General features: G+C 39.6%; 1 protein-coding gene across 1 annotated transcript in view; it reads left to right on the forward strand.

Moving 5' to 3' along the window:
- Nucleotides 1–24,510, forward strand: part of vps50 (VPS50 EARP/GARPII complex subunit) — a 105,742-nt gene that overhangs the window by 28,528 nt on the left and 52,704 nt on the right. The window contains exons 10-13 of the mRNA XM_038724686.1: nucleotides 6,173–6,215; nucleotides 7,724–7,822; nucleotides 12,430–12,570; nucleotides 19,698–19,830. Coding sequence (XP_038580614.1) covers nucleotides 6,173–6,215; nucleotides 7,724–7,822; nucleotides 12,430–12,570; nucleotides 19,698–19,830 — 416 coding nt within the window. The remainder of the gene's footprint in view (nucleotides 1–6,172; nucleotides 6,216–7,723; nucleotides 7,823–12,429; nucleotides 12,571–19,697; nucleotides 19,831–24,510) is intronic.

A 24,510-nucleotide genomic window follows, 5' to 3' on the forward strand; every position in this document is an offset into this window, starting at 1 on the left:
CACTCACATAACACAAACACATACTGTTCCTGCTGTATTTCGTTATGTTGTCATGCATGGCAGAGTGTGTGTTGGTCTATTTGTGGAGCATGCGCTGGCATCACAAAACAGTGAGCTCCATGTCAGCAGAGCTCCGTGTAAAAATCATACTTGCTCCCTCATATACAGACCTTTTAAACAACACTGAGCATCTGCACCTCTACGTTTAGCCGCCATGTTTGACTTCTGCGTTTTCCTCCTTTTTGTTTGAAACTAACAGCTTAGAACAAAATAATCAAATCCACGTTTGGTAACCTACCTTGCGGGCATTGTTTGCAACATTTCCTGAGGTGGTCGGTTTCACAGTGTAAAGGCTGTTGTGCCTTTATATTAGTACATACAGACTTATTATGAAACGCATACAGGAAGTGTTGAGTTCTTATCAATAACAAAATATAAGGTACAAGCTTGTTTATTTGTCATTATACAGCACAAGGTTGTCTAATGAAACAAAATTTGCCGTCCCTTCATGCTACACACACAACGTATAAATAAGTGTATATTAAAATATGCTAACTAATAATAAAATAAAACACTGTATACAGTGATTTCTATACATACACGTATACACCAAGAACATTCTGCAGTGCATTTTTTGAATTTGCATCTGGGGTGAATATAAACAGCAGCAACCAGATGATAAAATGGTTTCATCTTCACAATTTGACATTTGGGAAAATGCGTTTGAGCTCCAGGCATCATCGATGTAAAACACAGGAGTCCACTTCCTCTCATCATGCCAGAGTCTTGCGCTCAGAGCATTGACCATCTGCCAAGTGCTTGATCTGGGATTTTGATGGGGGGCAGGTTTCTCTAATGATGTGGGCACAACAGTCTCTGAATTCCATTGCTTGGTCAACATGAGTCCCATTTTGTCCAGACCGGACCTTGAGGAGCAAAATTAAGTCCAGGCTGGGCCAACATGGCTCCTATCCAGGCCCTCTTTCCTCTCCTCTGCGCTATCGCCGCACCTGGTCTAGTTGTTTGGGCCGGGTTGATCTTTGTCCGCTGCTCTTTAATCCAAAGAGCCCGACTGTATTTCTGTCAGAGGTAACACGTGTTTTGGCAAGAAAGCCGTATAAAAAAAAATTAAATTAAATTAAAAAAATGATAAAAAAAACAAAAGTTTGAAGGAGCTGCTGCTTCTACAAACGCTGCCGGTTGCCATTCACTTACCACAGCATATTAACGGAGAAGAGTATAAAACAATGTAGCGCTGGCTGTGACAATGCTGTGTTCCAGTGACAGACTGACTGCTGGGGAAGTGGTGATCAATATGCATCTCCTTTATTTGTGTAAATATCACTTTTGTTTCCACTGTGTCATTAATTTACTATTGATGGGGTTGCATCACATTTGTCACACTTTGAATTAGTGTGCACATTGTACTTTGGCTCTCTGCCCAAAATTGCAGAATCCTGACTGCAACATCACCCTCTCTAAGCAGCTAGTTGCCGCTCTGCTGCACTTTGATGTAACCTTGTAGCTAGGCTTTTTGGTGTTCTGCTGAATGTCCAGCATGGAGGTTTTTTTCCGTGCCTGCCTTTTATTTGTCCCCATCCCCAGCCCTTTAAAAGTCAATACTGTTTTCCTAAGAAGGCACTTACACAGCCTCATGCTCCGTCTCAGTCCATTATCATCAGGTGGCCCACATGGGCAGCAGTTGGGCAGCTTAAGAAAGATATAATCTTCCTTAGAGCTTCTTTGTAGTATTGTGAGCTGCACAGAAGTAAGAGTAAATGGGAAAATAAGTTAATTTTTGTATCACACAAAGGTAATACATTTAAATACATACATACAAACCGGATGATGATCCGGAGCCAGAAACTGCAGAAAGTGATGGGAGGAGAGAGAATCCATGGGAGAAAGAAAACATTGAGTTAGTAACATGCACTAATTGGATAAGAATGCATACAGAAGGAGATGGAGAGGAGGAGAGAGGAACTCAGTGCAACATGGGAAGTCTTCCAGCAGTCTAGACCTATAGCAGCATAACTAAGAGATGGTTCAAGACTTCTTAAGCCTACTCTTAAATGTGAACAGGGTGTCTGCCTCCCGAACCCAAACTGGGACCTGATTCTTAAAGAATTCCACAAATTAAACTAATTTTACTCTGGATCAGAACATGCCAGCTATTTTATATGAGTTGTTAAACAAATTGTCAATGGGTTATTCTAGGTAAAGCTCCTCCAGTACTTCACTTCAGCTAATTGCCGTCTTAGTATTGGGGGAGGTGGTTTGTTCAGACATTCTGACAGACTGCGGCGGTTCAGCTGCATGTTCAAGTGTAGGTAGAAGGGCAGAGGGGCTGCAACATTAATTTCTGTGTCTCAGATACACAAACTATGTTGTGCATTACTACATGTAACAAAATAGTAAGCACTGTAGCAGTTTACCAATTTATACAGAGCCATGGAGCCTTCTTCCTCCTCTTTGTGGTCGTACATTTTCTTTTGGAGGCTGTGTGATTGAGCTGGTGCAGAGTTTTAAGAAGATCTCCGTGTATATCAGCTTTTAGTAGTAGTGTGTCACTTGTAATTGTGTTTTCTTTAGAAAGAACATGATAAAAGGCCCCACCACAAAACAACTGTAGGATCTTAGGACAGATTTAAAATTGGGTCAGTTACTTTGATCTGAACATTTCTTTCGGGGGTGTTTTTTTTCTCTCTGGCAGCTTTTTGTTTTACACACCAACGTTACTGTTTCACTTACTTATTGTTTATTTGCAAACGCAGTCAGTTATGTTTCACGATGAGCACCTATAATGCCGGGGTGCATTAATTACCCCAGCAAACCTGTTTTTTTCAGTTATGTAATCTGCTTTCCAAAAGTTTAAATTTAATTGGATGTTCACATTAGCTACTGAATATTCAGTATAACAGACAGAACTCTGTTATTGTGTTAGCATATATTAAAAAAGACGACTATTTTTAAACTTAACGCCCTGCACTTGACTGTATTCCCAGTTTTACATGTCTAGGTCTAGAAAACAAACTAAGAAATAAACAAAAAAACAAAAGCTTTAGGTCATCAACTTTTTGCGTAATGGCCCATGTAACCTTGGAGCCAATAAATCATTACTTTACTCGTGGAGAAATGGCCACATCCCCGCTAGATATGCCAGAGCCATAAATCTAAATAGTACATCAAGTCTTGCACTTGGAGAAGACAAGAAAGTAATCGGTGCACATTCTCTGGGTTTGGCGCGATCACTTGTTCCCAGTGCTCTCTCTCCAAAATCTCTTAGCTGAATCTTTTTTTTCTTAACCTTTTCTCTTAGCTTCCCCCTAACCTCCATTTGCATAATAATATTTGGTCTTGTCCCTTCTTGCTTTGTTTCACTCTCTGAAGCCCTTCCCCTGCCACTTTGTTGCCTCTCTGCTAACATTGGCTAACATTACTAGAGGGAACAAAACGACATTCTCACAAATTCTGAGCAACCGGCAGGACCCTTGAAGCACACAAGTCCACACATTGCCTATTTAGCAAGTCAGCAGTTGCTGTGGAGGGACATGCTTCAAGGCCCCGTGGACACCTATTGCCAGTGATAATTGAATATGTGCTGGAAAAACTTCCACGTAACTCTATTTCAGTCCTTGTGTTCCCTGCAGGGAATGGATTGTTAATTAGGTTTTTCTCCTCATCTGTTATTTATGCATTCTGTCTGATCATGGAAGGGTGCCAGTATGTGGGGAGGAGTTGCATCTGCACACACAAACAGACAGTGGACAGTGTAATCTAGTAATATATACACAATAACTGGAGGACTGGATAGTTTACTTTGATTTGACCTCTTGTGGCTTTCTTCCAAAGCCTAGAACGTTCTTAAAGATGATCAAGTTAGTGGTTTGTATTGTGCCGAGCATCCAAGGATCTATGTGTTTAGTGCTGAGGGTTGATTTTCCAGACTCATTTTAGACTTTACTAATTCACTGTCAATTTAGCTTAGTGGTTATGATGAGTAACAGGAGTTTAGATGACGTGAAGAGGCACGTCATTGGTTGGCAGTTGGATGGTTCTACCTTGTGATACCCGGTGAGGGTGGGGGCCAGCTGTTAATAACTGTTCATGTGTTCTGCTGGGTGTTAAAGGAATATCTCGACATTTGGGGGAAATACTCTTATTAGCTCTCTTTCTAAGAGTGAGGTTAGAAGATTGACACCACTGTCATGTCTGTCTGCTAAATATGTAGCTAGAGCCTAATGGTTAGCTTAGCTTTGCAAAAAAGACTGGAAGCATGGGGTGAAGAGTTAAATGACACAGTTATGTTTGGTCTTGTTTATTTAATCCATATGCAAACAGAAATGTTAAATCCTTGCCATAACTAGTGAGGAAGTTACTGACTTGGCCTGGCTTTTGTTCGGATTAAACAAACAAGATATAATACATTAATCAATGAGCTCAGAGGTGATGGTAGGTGTAGTTTTTTTGGACAGAGCCTGTTGAGCTAGCTGTCCAAGGGGTTGCCAGAAAGCAGATAAGCGTATATCCCAAGTTGCCAAACCTCTTCTTAATAATGTGTGTATTTTAGTTCCTTCAACCAGTTGGTGTGGGTCATGTCATTTTGCTGTCCAGTTCTCTGTTGGAGGTCTGCTATGCTGTGATGGTGACTGGCTGCTGTTCTGGGAAAATTCAGTAGTCAGCCTTACTTTCAGGTGTGTTAGCCCGCTCCCCCGAGGGTTGGTCTTGTGGGATGATTTATTTTTCTCATATTCTCTTCCAGTATTGTTCAGTTTGTGGTTTAGCTTTCATTATTGTACCACACTGCATCGTGGGAGTGAAAGCCCTTTGATGAACAGGGCATTTATCCTGTTGACCTCTGCTACTCTGATGGATCTTAGTGTGGCTGGCAGAGCTGTAAGCCATTGTTTTGCACTCTCCTGGGCCTTGCATATGAACATTCAGATGTATTTCTTCAGTAGCCAGGACCTGACATTGATCTTTCCACCCCTCTGTAGTTGAGCCAGCTTACTTACTACTTTGTGTGTTTTCTTTATATTGGCTTGCAGTCGTGGTTTCCACTGAGGATACTGGCTGTGACTTGCCTTAACTGAGCTAGAGATTTTTTTGTGTTATCATTGTTGTGGTGCATACCAACTCATAGGGTTCAGTTACAGTGTGATAGTGAGTAGTACTCCATTGGCATCTGATAGATCATACTGTTTGATAGTAAAATCATTCTTGGGAGTTTAATTCAGCACATCAAGTTTTGAAATCGCATCCTCAGTTTGTTACCTGTTTTGCTAAACCTGTGGGACTCAATCTGCTGTCTCCTCTCACTCTGCTCACTCGATCCCCAACTGAAGCGAAGATGCTTAATTAGCAATTTATTAAGGACACTCTCTCCTTTGGGCGACTGCGGTCTCAAGGCACAACATAAGAGCAGGCTGACCTGAAAAAGACCCCAAGCAAAGCAGGGACACATGCAGGGAAACATTGGAACAGAGGGTGATTATGAATGGGCGCGGGGGGGGCAGAAGCACGAGGGAATTGGTTGTGTCTTGGGATCAGCAAAATAGTCGTGATTTCTGTTGCTACTTTGCAGCTTTTCAGTTGAAAGCATTTCCCAGGATGAAGCTAAATCTGAGCACGCTCCAAGGATGCGTAGGCGTTTTGTATCCGTGTTAGTGTGGTACATGCACAGATTCACTCTCACAATTTATACAGTGAATTGTACTGTAGAAAAAACAACCACAGCCAAGAAAACAAAAACTCACGTTCTCAAAATATTTGTCAGAAATACATCCATCACTTTTGCTCCCTTTTTGTCATGTTTGTATGGAGGAGGAGAGTTATGACACGCACGGCTACAGCTTGTTGATGAAGTGGTTAATTTAAAAATATTATCTCTGCCATATTCTGGTTGCTATAATAGTTACTCAATTAACCAATAAGAAATAGAATGTAAATAAATTGTTGCTGAATGTATGTTTATCTGGTAAAAATACAAAACATATGCTGGATACAGTTTGTTAAATGTGATGAATTTGCCATTATTCTTGTCATTTTTATAATGATTTTTGACATTTTATTGACAAAACCATTAATATCTTAAACATGTTGGTAGATTTCATATTCTGCTTCAGTACTGAGGAACTAACCCTCAACAATCTCCCCCCCCCCCCCCCCACAGCGAACTAAATTCCAAACTGCAAGACACTCTGGAGCAAATAGAGGTATGTACTTTGCTGTTTTATCGCTAATTCTATTATTTTAAAGTGATATCAGTAAAGAGACTTTCAGCAGTGAATAATATTTTGCTCAAACCTTCTATTTTTCCAGAGGCCCTTATTTAAAGGAAGCAATTTAAGTTTCATTTTGACATTTTGATTGGCTGTTTGACTTTCTCGTTCTGACTCTGGCAAATATTGACACATTCAGAAAGTTAATATTGTGAGTGTGCAAGCACAGTAAATTCTATCTGTTTCATCTCTAGCTGCGTCGTGATACTTGTGTTTGATAAATGGTATGCAAAGCAATTTTCTCTGTGCCGCTGCTGCTGCGCTTCGGTAGATTAATTACTTACAGTTCTGTCTGTACACAAGAAACAGGCATGCGTGTACACACACTTACCTAGCCACGCACTAAGGTGCTCGTTTGTTTACCTGTCAGCATGAGTTTGTGAGTGAGCAAAGCAGAATCCTCTAAAAGCATAAAGATAAACACTTGCACAAAGGATTATAGCATATAACAGCTCTGTCTTAAGAATGCTAAGAGACAAAAACACTATAAATATACATATACTCTACAATACGGCATTTATTTTGTATATACCTCCTACTGTCCGGGCTCCCTACAGAAAAGCAACCTAGTCAACGGAGTGAAGCACTTTTTCTATAAATAAAAACACTCTGATCAGACCCAGTCGAAATGTAGAGAATGTGTTATCAGTGAAGTTTTGTTCCTGTTGTGCAGCATATGCTGTTGTTAGATGCATTGGGCGTTGATACATCCAGTTGACAGTGTTTTAACTGAAAGAAAACCTACAGTATCTCTATATTTACTACTTAAATTTTGTTCTGCTTCTTTTCCTTCTGCACGTAGTGTAGTTAAAGTCCCCTACATGAAGAAATAGGGGGCGCCAAAGACTGTACATGTAGTGGATTTAATCATCAAAATCATCATAAAAGTACCACTAATATTCCACAACACATGTAATTAGACCAATTTACAGTGGCACTAGTTAGTTTTTTTATCTTTCCTCAAAATACTGTGGACTATAGATTCAGTTAAAATAGTTACTGACTGGTTACTTCCTCTCGAGTAGCTCGTTGTGTCAGCTATAGTCATTGTGTTATGTTCAAGTGCAGCTTTAAGGCGTGAGAAAGTGGATGATGACTCAAGGCATTTGATCATTTAACCTTTGTCAGCACTATATTCTTTGAGGTTGGCTTATTGTGTTGGGGTTGTTACACATCCCTGTACTGCTAACGTTACTTTCTTACCTCTCTTTGTCAAAGACACACACACACACACACACACACACACACACACACACACACACACATAGACACTCTATATATATTCACCCACATCCAATTACCTGCCCGTGGCCTTGTGTGGTAGCTATTCATCTGCACATCTATTTTTAAATCCCTGGTCTTAAAGATGATAATCCCCCTCTTTTCTCTTCCCCCCCTGACTTTCTCCCCCTTTTCCCTTTGTCATCTATTGCTGACTCCAGGAGCAGCTTGATGTCGCCTTGTCAAAGACTTGTAAGCACTTTGATGTGTCGCACTACACCAAGGTCCAGCTGGCCTACACGCTCCTGGGCAAGACACAGGTGAGTTTTATGAAGGTGGTGAAAAGTTAGTTTTGGGCCCTAAATTTCCTCAGTCACCATCGTCTTTTCTAAATGTTACACGTTTCTCCCATCCTAAATGACGGCAAATCTAATCTAAAACTTAACTGGTTAGCGTTAAACATTTATTGTCATACTGTAGAGAATAAAGCAGTTGAATGATCTCAGCTTTGCCAAATTGTACCCCACTCTTCCTTTAACACCAGTCAGGTTCTGAAATCTACAGCATAACCCAATGTATTTTTCTATTTCATTAATATAAATTCCATCTAAAACAACATTTGATTGTGCTCTGCATCGAATAAATGAATTATTTATGGCGTTTCTTTGTTTTGATATCGGAATTATATATTGGCCATCAGTCGACCACTATTCCGAAATAATCCTTGGATAATGTCACACCAACATGTGACAATTTTTGCAGTTCATTTGAATCTGTAAAACCTTTTATGTTAAAAAAAATACTGTAGTTTCTGTTAAAAAATACCTGTAGAGATATAGTAGACTTAACCTTAAATATTTGTTTACAAAAAGTGTTGAACTGTAATGCTAGGGCCTCTTATTTTTATAACCTATGAACTCCATCATCGTCTCCAGCATCTCACTTGGCTCTGATCTATTTTCTGGTGCCTTTATTTACATTCTTTCTCTCCTTCCTCATAGCCCTGATCTCATGCATGCTACTTAAGTGTAAACCTACATTTATCTTCCCAGCTCCCTGCTCCTCTGGATCAGTGCATTCCAGTACGGGTAATCAGTCATGGCTTGAGTTATAAGCGAGAAATACAAACCTTGTGCTTACATTATCATTGTCACCCTTAAAATATTTGTTACTTCAACAAGTAGAGAGGGGGAAGCTAGGAGTCCAGTAACAGCTAAAAATGAGCATCCAGCTACGCATGATCCTTCTGATCAGTGATGAGGCTGTATTGTTAGAAAATAACTCATAACACCTTTCCGCTAAGTTTGTGTGGACTTCCAGCATTTTGAGCCCTTGCACCTCCTGCGCATACACATTTTCGCTGAGCCTACAGGTAATGATAATTAAAGTCTGTGCGAGGTCAGTGCTTAGGGCTCATGGTGGATGTTGGAGCTGGGCCAGACTGTTCTCGATGGATGTATGGATACTTGCCAGTCTAAAATTGAGTTACGTTAGATAAGTTAATGTTCTGCAAACATGACATTTTATTGTACAGCTGTTATATCTGCAATTTAAGTGCTATAAGATAAGATAGCCATAAAATAAAATATCACCTTCTCTACCTTACACTTAGTAGCATTTAATGTGTGAGGGGTATTCGACAAGTTACAGTGTGTAGTATGCGCATAATTTAATTGAATAGACCGGCCCGATAGGTTGGCCCCCTTGTCACTGAAACCCAATCCAGCTGAGAGAGAGTCAGTTTCGGATCGGTGCATCCCTAGAGTAGACATTACCTTGTTGAATGGACGCGTAACCTGAGCAACCAAAGAACGAGAGCCTCATTTTCGACCTGTCAATCGTACAACAACGGCCATAGTGCATCATTGTTATTCGAAATTTGAGCCTAATGTTGATCTTAATAAATATACTAAATGCTTCTTGACTGGTGGAGACGGCGTCATCAAGGCTTGTTGAAAAGGAATAATGTTTTTCTTAATGTGATAAAGAGCATTTTCAGACGCAAAAGCTAATTGAGGAGATGTTGTTGACTGCCTCTTGCCATTGCAAATTCTGATTGTTTTCATCTTTCTTTCCATTTACTTTTGCTCTCACAAAATCTGTTTGTCACATCCTCCCTGCATCGGCATTTCTCCCAGTTAGTTATGTTCTTTGTAGAGCCCGACCGATCTACAGTGTCGCACAAAGAGGAGCTACAGGAAGCAGTGTTAGATTCTTGTCCAGCTCACGTTTATTTACATGTCCGCTCTGGTTTAATCATTTCAGACACACCGGCTATAACTGCAGACAGGCGGCCCGCAAATATATTAATACGTCAGAAACTGTAGTTTATCGGCTCATTAACGTTAGCACTATGCCACTAATAAACACGGCATTAGCTTTGTGGCTAATTTAGCCACGGGCAGCGTTAGCTGCTGTCTGCTGCTGTTGTTAGTGATGTAAGTGATGAACTAGGAGGAAATGAGAGGACCGTTCGCTAGAACTGCCACACTGCTTCAGAAATAAATCTACAATCACTTCTGTTACTAGCATAGCCTCCAACACCCAACTAAATTACCGTAATATTAAACATGCTGCTGTGAGCCGGGCGGAAGCCAGGAGAAGGCAATGAAAAACGGGAGGGTTAGAAAGTCATGAATGTTTTCAGAAGAGGAGAAGTGATTGGGTCTGTTTTTATTATAATTATTTAAGTCATGTAATTGACACAACAAAGGATCGACTCACCACTAGCACTGCCCTCTCCGTGTTTCTACCGGTTTCTGCATGCGGCGGTTAACAGAGGAGGGTTGACATGAGTGAAGGATCTGTCTCTCTGTTTCTTTATCAATAGTGATATATCTGCTGTTATAAACGCTGATGCTGATTAAATGCATTTAGCTCATATCGGCCAGTATATTGGTCGGGCACTAGTTCTTTGTCTGAATCTTAACTTTTACTGCTGTCTTTTTTTTTTATGCTACAACACACAGGCACAGATTAACACTTCAAATCTGACTCATTCATTTGGATACATGAATGAACTCTGTCTTCCAAGAGGCAATCACCATCATCAAAAGGCTGTAGTGTGCCATTTGTGTCTTTCTCCTCACATTGCTCTCTTGGCTCTCACTCTCATTACCTGGACTCCGATGCACTGGCCGCTCATAGTCTAATGAGCCTGACAGCCAGTTGGCCTTCCTGCATTTATGTGAATGTAATATCTTCTTGTTTGGTATAAGTAGCTGCACAAGAATGAGTCTGTTTGCGTTTGATTAATAATTATGTATAAAGATTGGTGGCCTGAGATTATGATGATGATCATTACTATGTCAGTTGCCATAGTTGCCTCCTTTTTCTTGTCTACAGTCCATGCCTTGTACAACCAGCCATTTTCATGGTGTTTTTAGGACAGATGACATGAAACTCCCCCAGGAAACGGGGGAGAAATGTTTAAATGACTTTGTGGCAGCAGGCAGTCAGAATGGATGGGGGCAACATTGTGTTGGTCACAAGCTTGCGGTAAGAAAATCTAATTGCACTGCAACACCCATAACCTATAGGGCTTTGCTCAGTGCTGTGCCCACTTCTCCTGCGAGGGAGTCCTCAATTCACTAGGGTCCCATAGCGTGACTGTGGGTGGGAGCTGCAAAACAGAAAATTATGGTATATGTTACTTGACTTTGAAAGAGAACAAGGAATAACACACTTTAATAGCATAGACACAAGCAGAGCACAGTGTGTGGTTGTGCAAAATTGTGCTGCAGATGTTTTTTTAAGAAAGAGCAATTTTTGAGTTTACTTGCAAATGAAATCCCTGATTTAGTAATGGTAAAGGAATGAAGGCTTCCGACTTTGCTATTAAATTATTTTTGTTGAAGCTGCTGTAATGAGTATGGTTATAATAACACTGGATCAAGTGATTATGTGTTATGTCAAAGGGGTGGCTCGTAGTGATAAACCCAAAGAAAATCATCACCCCGACAGTTTAACTAATTCTTTTTGTTTTTAAGCCCACAATTTTACTGTTTTGTTTAGTTTAATCATTCTCATCAGGATCTTTCCCAGCCACGATAGCTGGCTTTTTTTTTTTATTGTGAAAAGCACTGCACGCTGCCTGCTGAGGACCCAAATGGCATACAGACAAAGTAAGCGACTCGCTGGTAAACATAGTGGAGCTTTATAAGCAACTGATATTTCCCCCAGGAGTTTGTGGAAACCGTTAAAGAGCTAAAAGAGGAGTGACTATTTACGTACATTTATCATTTGGCCAGAAACTCGACTCTAAATTAATGCTAATGTTCCTCCTTAGTTGCTCGATGTCTAAGCCTAACATATTAGCCATAACAACTTTATAAGGTGATCATTTGTTGTGATTACAGATTGTTGCGCTACTCTCAGGTTGCCAAAAAATCAATTTCTGCAGCTTTATGGAGGAAATGACCTCCTCATAGGTGAATTCAAACAAAGCTTAACTAGAAATGGAAAAGGCTGGTTGGTGTAACAGTGTAAGAGTTACATTTCCTCGAAGGCATAGTTATCATGGCTGATAATGACTCATTTTGATGAAATAGCTCATGAGATGAAATGGCCCACATGTGAACAGAGCTGGAGGCGGTTAGCTATGCCATCACAGCATACATGTAACAAATGTGTCACTGCCATTGTGTTTGTTTCTTACCCTCATTGCTTTGTTAATGACACTTTCTACAGCAAACTGAGCTGGTTTCAGAAATGTGAATCATGGAACCCGGAGGCAATATTGCCTATTTTCACTTGGATTTGAACACTGCTGTTCCCAGGGTAGACAGCTATCCTTATTTTCCCTCATGCCATCTTGTCTAACCGACAAAATCTATCTGCAAATATTTCAAAATATCAACTGTACAGCATGTGTCTCCAAGAAGTTTGATTTGCAGTTTCCCTGCTGTTTACCTTTTCACCAATCCAGACTGCTATGGACCAGCTGCACATGCACTTCACCCAGGCCATCCACAACACAGTGTTCCAAGTGGTGCTGGGATATGTGGAGCTGTGTGCCGGCAACGCTGATACCAAGTTCCAGAAGATGCAGTACAGGGACCTGTGCACAGTAAGGAGACGAGTGTGTATGTTGGTTTGTGTGTGTGTGGCGGTCAATTTATTCTACCAATGTTCATCCATTCTGTGTGTAATTTAACAGCTTTTTGGCCAGAAAAGGTTCAGTCCGCTTTGTTAGATGCTGGTGTGAAGACTAATCGCTTCTTTAGTCCAGTGAACATTTGAATAAAAATGCTACCTGCAAAAGTGGTGAAAGGACAAATGACATACTGCTGGGCTCACACACTTTGTTACTCACATTAATGCTCTAGCTTTCTAATTGCGTTGTAACCAAGCGCAAAATGCCTAATTTCATGACATGGGATTCAGATTCTCCATAATACAGTGAAATGAAGGAGGGGCGGAAAGCGTGGAGGAAGGGATTGATACAATACAGAACCAATGCTCTGCAGCAGCACTTTTGACTGGGCTCTTCATAGTGGCCTGCACGCCTCAGTCCCCTCTCTGTAAAATATATCACATTTGCATGGCCAGCAAGCCATATCTTGATCAGTTCATCATAAACTTTCTGGGAGTGAGTTTTTTTCCCACTGTGTGGAGGGGTATATAAATGGTATAGGTTAAGGTGGACCACAATGGAAATAAGTTTGTAACTTTATGTTATCCTCGACAGTTCTGATAAATGTATATTTTCATGCATTTATTTGTGTTACTGTCCAATCAAATCAAGGTTTATCCCTGCCTGATCGGAGGGTACAGTTTGTTTTTTTTACAGTCTCTCCCGATATGTTATAGTTTTGCCCTCCCAGATGCTCCACGTCTGGCCTTGCTGTTTGACTGCACAGCTTTTACGAGGGGCACTGCTCTCTGTGCTCAAATCTCCAATGCCCTGCCCTTTACCTCTTACCTTTATGCTACCTTTCCTCCTCTTCGCTCCTCATCTCGTCTACTCCTGCTTCTTTTTTTTTCTCAGTTTATGCATGTTTTTCTACCCCAATAGGTAAGTGGCATGTAAGAAGCAATATTATATGAATAAAGGCTGTGGGTTCCAATCCTGGGGGGGTGGAACTAAGTTGAATGAACATGATTTATGTAGGGAAATAAAAAATTAAAAAACACTGCTGATGCTATCATGCTGACCTGAATCGTTTCTTGTTTTTTCAATCAAATTCCTTTTTTGTTGGTTGCTCACCCAATATTGTTGTGTATTGTGTAGTGTGGGGGGCACAAAGACATTTTTTCGGCTTTTGAAATCACGGGTCATTACAGAAAAGGTCTGACAACCAATGGTTTAGATTGAAAGGAGTCAATGAAGTGCTGAATTCAATCTGGTTGCTGCTGTTATAAATATATCTTTATCTATCTGCTGAAGTGACATACTTAACTGTCCACTTTGTTATTGTTTTTTCTGTGGACCTAACCGTTTACTGGGAATCTGTGTCCTGGATACCCTGAAATACCGTGTGCATGCAACTGTACAGTAGTTACAGACATGTCCTAATATTACCTTGTGTTTGATTGATACTCTGCCTTGTTGCCTGGATGATCCCACTCATAAAACAAAAACACACAGATATGCTGTACTCTTTTACCAATTTAAGATTGATGGGATGTGTTGTTACACTCTCGGATGTGTGATCATGATTGATGGAGCAGCCCATACACACACAGGCGTACACTCAAAGAAGTATGTGAACACCCCCACATAGTTCATTTGTGTTATATTATTTTATTTAATGCACTTATGTATCTACCTTTAAAACGTCAAAAGGAGAAATAACCAAAGCAGCCATGTGAATTAAATGTCTAGTTTATGCGGTGGTTTTGAAGAGGTGCTAAAAGTCTGAAGATGGGCTTAAAAACGTATTTGAAATATCCTACATTCCTATCCTCTTTGGAGGTTGTTTTGGATTTTACAGCAAAGAGGCTCACTGACTTGTTTCTAAGGTCTCTGACTAGTATAAAAATATACCTGAGGACAACTTCTGGGTCAAATCAACACACCGGGTAAAAAAATGTGTTTGGGGAAATCAGCTAAGCAATAATCTCTGCTTTTTCAACAAATAACGTTGATTTGCTCTTGAGCAAGGTGTTGGCCCCTCACCTGCTCCAGTGGAGCTGCTTAGTAGAGAAATGTCTTCATGTCATGGAACTGTATCACTAGGAAACCTGGTGTTTGTGGAAATGCAAACTTATTCAGCTGCTGCTCCCCTGATAAATAAAGGTTAAGAAAATGTTGGAACCACATTAGACCCTCTGAACTTGCCTCTTAGTTATACAACTTAAAATTCAAGGGAAATGGGAACACTCAGAAAGGTCAGTTCTGATTGTGAGGGGATCTTATTAATTTTACATCAACATCTCATCATTATTGGCCAGCCTCACCCCTGTCTGTCTGACTTTTTCTCCTGATGGAAATAAGACTGTTCATTTCCAGAATCATAGGAGGTTCTCACAGGAGAGGAGGTGACTGTAAAGGCTGGACTATATACCGTACTGCATGCCAACACTTTGGTAATTTATTCAACTTTTTCATTCTGTTTATACGGTTAGAGTTATATTAATGCTATTCATCCAGCCAACGGGTGGCTTTCTAGACAAAAAAATACCAGCAAATGGGAATACTCTAACAGAAATACTGTTTCTGATGATTTTGCGAAGTCATGTTGTAGGGGGTAATGCACATGTCAGCCTCTAGAAGCTGTTTATGGGGCTTTAGCCTTTTAGTATTGTTTTTTTACCCATGTTATACAAAGCCATTAGCCCTTCTAATGACAGAGAAATCATCCCAACAATATCAAACAACTACTCATCAGTAACCGATAGTGATCTATCCCACTCTTATTGTGCAGTGTCCCATTATTTTGATATAGGCTGACCTTTAGTGCAATTGTATTTCTAAAAGGTGGACCATTTTTTGAGGCTGCAGAGTGGATACACTGTTGCTTTTGCATGTTAAGCAGTACCATGATCTTTCATTTGTTAAGTTAACTTAACTACTACTTAACTAGCTTAATTTCAGAATAAAACTAATCTACTGCAAAACATTGTGCATCTCATCAGCAGATTTATTTACTTTTTAAGGTCAGAATACCCCATACTTTATATTTTTTCTCTTGAGTTTCTTGGATCATTCTTGTGTGTTTCAGGGGAATCTGGGTTTTGAATAGCAACAATAATGTTTCGCTCTGAATCCCATGGAGAATTTGTCAATGCCTTTGACAAAGTTTACATGTGCAATGAACCTTGTTGTAGCAAGATACTGTGATAATGCATGTACAACTTGAAAAAGGGAGCAGATATTTAAAAACACCTCACAATCTCATACCCCATTCTCTGATCTGGATTTAACAGCTGCATGGAAAGTGATGATGGTTAAAAGGAATTTGCCTTAAACTATTGTTATACCATTGTTGTTCTTAAAAAGCTAAGTCCTTGGCTTTGCAGTAGCATCAGTCAGTGGTTGATTTATTTGTTTATTTGACAGGGACAGTGCATAGCTTCTATTAGCTAATTTGCATCTGTAGTCCTCAGGCAGGAAACAGAGAATAACATGTATTTTAAGAAAATGTACACTGTAGTATAAAAACACAATTACAAGAGCCTTAGAGTTTCATTCCTACCTAGCGACAGAACTCAACCAGAAGGGGCAATCCAGTTTCTTTACTCTTTAAGGGTGTGCCACAGGGTTTTGTATTGGGTCCTTCGCCCTTTACCTTATACATAAGAAATATGTTTTTCACTTTTATGCAGATATATAAACCAATATATAAACTGTGTCACTTTCAAAATAACTTACAGACTAATTTTATGCCATCCAGAATGCTACTAATGGTCTGTAACTTGTCCTTAACCTTACACAATAATTTCATGTCCAGTAGATTAAATCAGGAGTAGCAGGGTTGCTGATAAGATTTTTGTTTACAAAGTCATTTCAAGAGATTTTTCTTATTATGTAGGAACCTACTGCACCTAAGTGCCTAGACGTGTTGTTAAAATGATGGCAAATATGTTGGCTCAAAGTTAAACCAGACTCTTTATACAGACTTGTGCACCAAGTTGTGTTTAGGTGTGTGTGAGAGATTCCTTAGGACTCCTTTCTTTAGGAGGGTGTGCTATACTTTGCTGGCACAGCAGGTCTACAGATTGCAGACTATGTTTTTGATCCCTTGCAGGTTAATCTGTTTGTTTATTCTTTTTTGAAAGGAAGGGGGTTTTATTGTGTTTTCCTAAAGAAAGTGAATCAGCTAAATCAAGGGTGTCTGCAGTCTCTTGCACAACTCTTTTGTAAAATACTGTATGTCGCATTTCTTTCCTGCATACTCCTCCAGATGCCCACACACAATTGAAAAGACGCACTTTGTCTTTTGAAAACCTCCCTGACACAGCTTGACATGTGTCGTGTGCATAATGATGGGCAACCGTCTTCAGAAAATAGCTGTTCCAAAATAGAGCCCAAGCCTGCCTCCTCAGTACTCTCATTACTGTACTTATTGAAAAGGCTGTGTCCAGCAAAAGATTTTTATCAGCTTAGGTAGCTGAGATTACTTCTTCTCATCATACTCACTGAGCTGAACCCCCACACACAGTCACACCACTTACCACCATATCGTGTCCCCTCACCCCAGTTGCCTGGCAACATGCTGCTGTGATACGGTTGGCTGGTGGAGAACACTGAATGTCAAAATGTGAACATTGTTTTGTCAGAACTGGTCCATCAGCGTACCCGTCTGACCAGTGGTGCTGGAGTCTGTTTGTATGTTTCTCTTATTATTCTATTATTATTTATTTCAGGTTGGTCTTTCCTAAGCACTCATTTATTTTCTTTGACTGTACACGAAAATTGTAATTCTAGATTCTACAAATTTGTTAAGCGTACCGTTCACCACTGTGAACGGTTTTCTGTGGTCAGAGCGGTGTAAGGGTTTGTTGTTAAAATGTTAATTTGGAGAAGCATTCCCAGTGTTTATGGTTACACAAACGTCCTCAATAAGGAAACGTGATTAATGTCCATTGTAGCATAGGTATTATAAACCTCTCTAGTTTGAGTGCAGTTAAAACTAATTTAAATGAGGATTTATTACACTTGTGAGATATTTGACTGTCCTCATTGGAGGTTTTGCAGTGCATGTTGCTTTAATGTGCTATTGAGAATGGGCTAACAGTCTGATGTGTGATTAACAGTTAAATGTGTTTGAAAGCATCGCCATACCTCGAGTATTCAGTACTTTCATACAGTATAGTACATTACCAACTTTCCCACTTCTAATTTGAAGAGCTAAAAATGTTTGATTACCCGAGAAACTTCACTGTTCAGTGTAGTGATATGTTACTGTTTTGAGAAATGGCTGTTGAATTACAGGCCATCTTGAACAACAGTGCTCGACAGCAGTGGATTCATGCCTGTTTGGAATTTGGCTGCCTTGGGAAACAGCTCTGTCATTAACATCATTGAGATAGAGGCCATTATATGAAAATTTCTTGCTGATGGCTCACAGTCGTGAATCTACTTCAGATGTCTCCCTAGCAAATGTTCTGCTGAGAGATTGTCCTGGCAAATGGTGGTTTGTCACTCAGGGACTCGGACATGCCAGAGGAAAAAGCCAGAATAAGATGTGGGACTTTACTAATGTTTTTTTTTTTTTTTTTTTTTTTTGACACAGTTGGGGTCTGTATTGCAATGCACTGTTTTCTCTGTCTGCCATTACCAGTGTGTGAGGCTTGTGGTGTGTAATTTACAATGCTTTTGTGAAAGATAGCAGGGATCTGCAAATGCTTATTTATTACCATGGTTTAAACAAAGTAAAGTGCGGCTGCTGTCGACAGCGCTGTTTCATCTGGCAGTGATTAATTGGTCACTGAGCATGTTGACAGGCGAGTTGTTCTGTAGAGCCTTGAACTGTGTCAGTGGCTACTATTGTGCCAGCTGCACTATTCTTAGGTGGGCCAAATTTTAATTTAACACAAGCATTTGTCCAGGCTGCCTGGCCTCCTACGAGCTCAGAATCAGACGTGTTCATCTGCTGGATGTGTGCAAGAAAAACAGCAGTGTGCATTATCCTTTGAGTACTTTCCTGTTTTGGATTTAGCACCATTGTAATAACTCACAAAGCTCTATGCAGGAGTTGCAGTTAGTCCATGGATTAAGTCAAATTGTCAGATATAGGTACGTAGATAATTAATTATTTATTTATTTATATAAAAAACACAGGTCAGCATTAGAATTCTCTTTAAAGACATACTTAAGGCATGTTGCTGTCAGAACTATCAGTCATATCTTATTTTCACTTGTAAATTAATACATATTACTCCCATGTACTGTATGTAATGCAGAAATAATAAAGTTGCCATTTTATGAAAGCAGTAACTCATTTTCGGCCCAGGTACGTGATCATTATATCATTGCTGATGGATTACTTTCTGATGCTCAGACAGTGACTGGTTTTCCAGCTGCATATACATTTTTATATATCTATAGTACTGGGCTTGCTATACAGTGCGATTAAAGAATCGCACAAAAACAAAATCTCATATGAGTTTATGTATGTGTATGAACTTGACACAAGTGCTGTTTCCACGACAACCATCAGTACATTGTTATCCTGAGAGGGAATAGCTCTGTGAGATCCATTTCCTTTTTTACATGACTGCTAAAAGGATAGTTCTTCTCTCTTTTTAACCTAAATGCAACTGAGAATTGTCATCTGTGCATGTTAATTTTGAACTGAAGTTGTCATGTAGTATAATATAATAGCCTTCCGAATGTGCACATCAGATATTTTTAAATCTGTATATTAGTAAGACACCCTCTTAATAGCATCCTTATTTAAATCAGTCCTTAATTAGCTCTTACATAACATGAAAATGTTCCTTTTGACACAGAAAATAGATTTTTTCCAACACAATGCCTTGAATGACGAGTCTAAGCAGGCTTTAATTAGATGTAACATAGAGGACAGCTCATTAGCTTATTTTTTGTCTCGTGCTGAATCTTGTAATTTATTTTAAAGTAGTCCAGCACTGTGTGCTTTGTAACTCAGAAGTATTTTTTTATCTACAATAGAAGCACATAAGAGACATTTGACACACATAGAGCAATATAACAATATGACAAGGAATTCAAATACTGTGTAGAAAAGAGCATCAGTGACCTTGTTTTCATCGCTTCTATGTTGGCAGCATATTACCCTGGACAGCTACATTCCCTGCCTGACAGATCTATGCAAGGCTTTGTGGGAGGTTATGCTGAGCTACCACCGCACCATGCAGTGGCACGAGGAGCATGACAAACAGGAGACCACACCCATTCCAGGTAAGAGACAGCTATTAATTCCTATGACCTTTTGAAATTTTTCAGAACCAATTTATATTCAGCAGCACTACTGTATTTGTTCTGACCTGCCAAAAAGCAGCAACAAGGCGCACAGTTCCCTGTAGAAGCATCATATGTTGGTGCAATTAAAGACCACCCCTCACACGTAGCACATCCCATAGACGGAGCACATGACTTGTACACCTTCAATCTTGCACAAGCTAATATTTGGTACCTCAAACTCTCCTTCCTTTATTATCATTTTAACTCTCTATAGTCTTTGTTTGTCCGCTGTTTTCTCTAGTTTTTCATTTAGATTTGCTCACAAAACATCAAATCTTCTCCCTGTACCAGAAGCTGAAAAAAGTTATACAAATACAATTTGAAGTACACTTACATATATTTGAACAAAATCCCATCCCACAAATAACCCTTACCTAGTGCACCATTACAAATTTACATTTAAAAAAAAAAAAAAGTTCAATGGTAAGTGTGATGAGCGATTTATTAACACACAAAGAACACAGCTGAGGAAAGAAATGGAAGTAAGGAAAATAAAATTAAACAAATAAGCAGGGTTGTATCTATACATTTGAAATGTCAGAGTCATCCATCTCTTCTACCTGATCCAGAACTGGTTGCTAAATGGTGTAAAAGTTGAGGGCAGGGTCATAAAATCTCTAATCCATAGATTGAAAGTTGGAGGAAATCTCCATTTAAGTCTTTCCATTTAAGCGGTGTAAGGTTATCATGTTTTGCCGCATTGGTTGAGACAGAGATTTCCTGTCTGTTTGATAAGCATACACTAGGAGCAGCTTTATAGCTCACAGAGAGGAATGATTGAACCCTGGCCTATGAAAAGAGAGTATTGAATGTGTGCTGGTGCTTCAGTGCAGCGATACAGTTACTGAAGTGGCACATATCTTTCAGCATTTACTAAGGAAAGTTTATTTTATTATAAATCTGAAAAGTCCATTGAATGAGTCAATAGTGGAGTAATCGCTTTCGATTACACTGCCATTTATACACCTCTCTGCAAAAAAACAGAGATGTGCTTTATAGTTTTACAGTACAGTAACTCCAGTAGTTACAGTAGCTCTGTGGTGCAATAATAGTGTTTTTTGAATGTAGTCATTATCAAATTTAAATTGATTTGACAGGCTGTCCTAATTGCATGAATATAAATGATGTGTACACATTGTTGAATTTACATTGCGGAATTAATATGAGCCAGTTGTATGGCTTTACGGATAAATATATGCAAAGGTGATGAACTGTGAATTCGTATTTTTCTTACAGAAATGTGTCATGTGTGACTGTGAGTGTTATCTGTTTCCATGCTAATAGAAACAGGACTTTCAAGTCCAGCTGTGTTAAGTCCAATGTGGTACCGTTTACAGATAACCTGCTACAAATATGTAATCTTTGATGTAAGTTACATTATTTCCACACATGTTTTCCTTTTTTTTTTTCCAGTTACATTCTTGACTTTCTGATATAATTTAGATCCACAAATTCTACCTGTTATATCATTTTAGAAAAGAAATAGCAAGTTTTTGTACATTTGGCTCATTTTGTGACGATAACAGTAAAGTGCACTGACTCGCCTTTGGAAACTCAGTATAGCTGCACTCTAGTTACAGCCCATTAAAAACAGCAAGACAACTGAACACCACATCTGTCCAAACCCAAAGCTTATGTCTGGATCAACAAGAAAAGTCTTGCTTGTGTCGCTGCTTCTCTCCATCCTGCCTTCATTCAGCCAGATGTGAAAACATCAGCTTTGGGAAGCTCAGTTGTCAAGACAGTACATACTTTGCGGTTTAGCAGTAAGCTCCACTAGAAGTTGAATTTCTTACCAGTGTAAGAAAAGAACCCATACTGGATTTGCTTTATGACAGTTTTCACCTCATCACTGTTTATGTCATTTGTCTTGCCAAAGACTTTGTCGGATATTAGCTGCAAATACAGAACTGTCAAAGTAGCTGGTACCTTCTTGCTGCATAACGAAAGATAGCTCATTTTCCATTTCTCACATTGAACAGAGTTCATCAGGGGACTGGATGAGGGCACAAGTTTGTCCTGAATGGTTGGTGACATGCTAAGTCCTAAGTAGCAGGGGAAAGGACATATATTTCCCATTCACGAGGCATATCTGTCATCTCATCTTGATTGCCTATCACCTCTGTCATCAGTGTAAAGGTGTCCCTGACCCTGGCTTTGTCCTGGCTCTCTCCTTTCTCTGGTTATCCTAATTTGTGTTTGTGGGAGTCCGCCAGAGTAATGATTTGCTGTACAGGCTTTGTCTCATTTATCGAAGGGTATTTTGCACTGACAGTGACCACCATCTTGCACAAGAAGTCTTAGGAGTCGTAACGGTCAGACCAACCAAAGATCACTCTCTGCCCCACATCTTTCTGACACACACACAATGTCACTTCTCCCATCAGCGAGAAAGCCAAAAGAGCATCTCACTGAATTTAGGGCTGTGGTCACTTAATATATTGAGCTGGTCAGTGTAATGTGTCACTAATTAATCTTGCCACTTGATGAATGAAAAGGTTGTTTCAGGAAGCAGTATAGGCCAGGGTCACATTCCTACTTGACAAAGTAGATTTGCTGCTGTAGCACACACCCTGTCATGTTTGATCAACACTGATGGCCTGTCAGGCACAGGGGTAAGAGCACTTGAGTGTGTGAAAGCAAATAACCCTGGCCAGTTTGTGCATCTGTTTCATGTTCATAAAGAGCATGGGCATGAGCCATGTACGTTAATATTGAGATGTATGACAGCTGTCTGCTCTGGAATGATAAAGAAAAACAATCAGTTTTCAGCAGGGTGAGAATTGGCCGTCACACCTTATTAATGTTCAGAGTAACTCGGCATATATAATAGGGAGCATGCTATGTGAAATAACCTTTGGTTTACTGACCTCTCCCAGTACATATTGCAGTTTTTTTGGATTGTCCCATTTCATCATATCTTTTTATTCATGCATATTCATGCCCTTCCCCTGAGTTGATGTGACTTAGCACCAATCTAATGCATCTTTTCTCAATATTTTCAACCTGCTTATAGATACATGTGTCTATATAGTTATTTGATTTATTTGCAATCCTTTCAAATGCATCTCCTTTAAAGGACTTTTAAAGGACAAGGTCATATATTCTTTTCACTTGTAAATTAATACATATTACTCCCATGTACTGTATGTCATGTAGAAATAATGAAGTTGCCATTTTATGAAAGCAGAAACTCACTTTCGGCCCAGGTACATGATCATTATATCATTGCTGATGGATTACTTTCTGATGCACAGACAGTGACTGGTTGTCCAGCTGCATATACATTTTATATATCTACAGTACTGGGCATTTGTCATTTTAGTGACACAGCTTCTTCACACATCTAAGGTTGCTATAACTGACGTGACCCACATAATATACAATAATGCAACATAACGGCACGGTACAACAACACAGCGGAAGACCCATTCACTACAGTAACGTTACTTACTATGGTTACTATAACTGTAAAGTGAGGCAACAATCTCATTTATTATATGCAGTCTAGCTACTAACCATTTTTGTTATCATCCAATACATTTAGCTGTGCTGACTTTGCTGAGCTTCTCTGATGAAAGATACACAAATAGTTATTGAAAAGGCAGCAGGCGAGCTAACGGCGACATATGTCGGCTAAATGCAATCAATGTAACGTTTTCATGCAACAAACATGGATTAGTTCAATCTCAAGCTGATAAAAATATTACTGTAACATTGTAGTGTAAGTTTACCTGAGTTTCCAGCATTTTGTTTAAGGCTGTCTCAGTGTCATTCTCTATAGGTAGTGGTTGCAAGCTAAAAACTGTACAGCTCCTTTAACTGTCCAATTCTATGTACTTTTTACAATTGCTTCAATTTAGATTGTGTTTTTATATTCCGAAACCACAAGCCATGTTTTGACTTTTCTCTTGCTAAACTTTTACAGATTAATGCAAAGTCATGCACCTGCTGCTCTTTTCTGAGTCATAGCTTGAAACCAGTGGGGAGGCAAGGCCCCTCTGGGTGTGAGTCATTACCCACAATGCCACCAAAGGTCAAACACTGACTGTGGCAAAGGGTGGCTTTCCCTATCATTAATCTTTTCTTCCCTCTCTCTATTAACACTTTTTAATAACCGTTATTAAGGCTTTCTAAGTAGTTTACCCGGGGAGGCTGTCGACACCCTCACCAGCTCAGCAGTGGGAGACGAATATGGGGAATTAATGCGGACAAATGAAGAAAAATTATTATTTGTTAAATGGGAAAAAAATATTATGGATTCAAAAATGTCATGTATCAGTATTTGATGTACCTTTTTATTGTGTGAAGAGAATAATACTACTTGGGTGCTGTCATGAAAAGCCTCTTACTGTGTGACTACATTTTGCAAGCTCAGTTGTCAGATTTCAGTTTAAAATTACCTGAGCCCAACAGATGCTATGCTCTATTCACATACTCTTTCTTAGTTTTGTATCAGTTATAGCTCTCTCACCCTGTCAGGGCTCTTTTTTTCACAACCCCAGTTTCACTTTGTCTTCTCCAAATGTTTTTGTTCCTCACACCCCCTCGCTCCCACTGCTGTCCTTGTGCTCATTAAATGAAACCCAGATATGTCAAGTTGCCATGTCACAATGT

Source organism: Micropterus salmoides, unplaced genomic scaffold (genome assembly GCF_014851395.1).
Source record: "Micropterus salmoides isolate LMB-PRFRI ecotype aquatic unplaced genomic scaffold, ASM1485139v1 Ms_hic_scaffold_17, whole genome shotgun sequence".
NCBI classification, from domain to species: domain Eukaryota; kingdom Metazoa; phylum Chordata; class Actinopteri; order Centrarchiformes; family Centrarchidae; genus Micropterus; species Micropterus salmoides.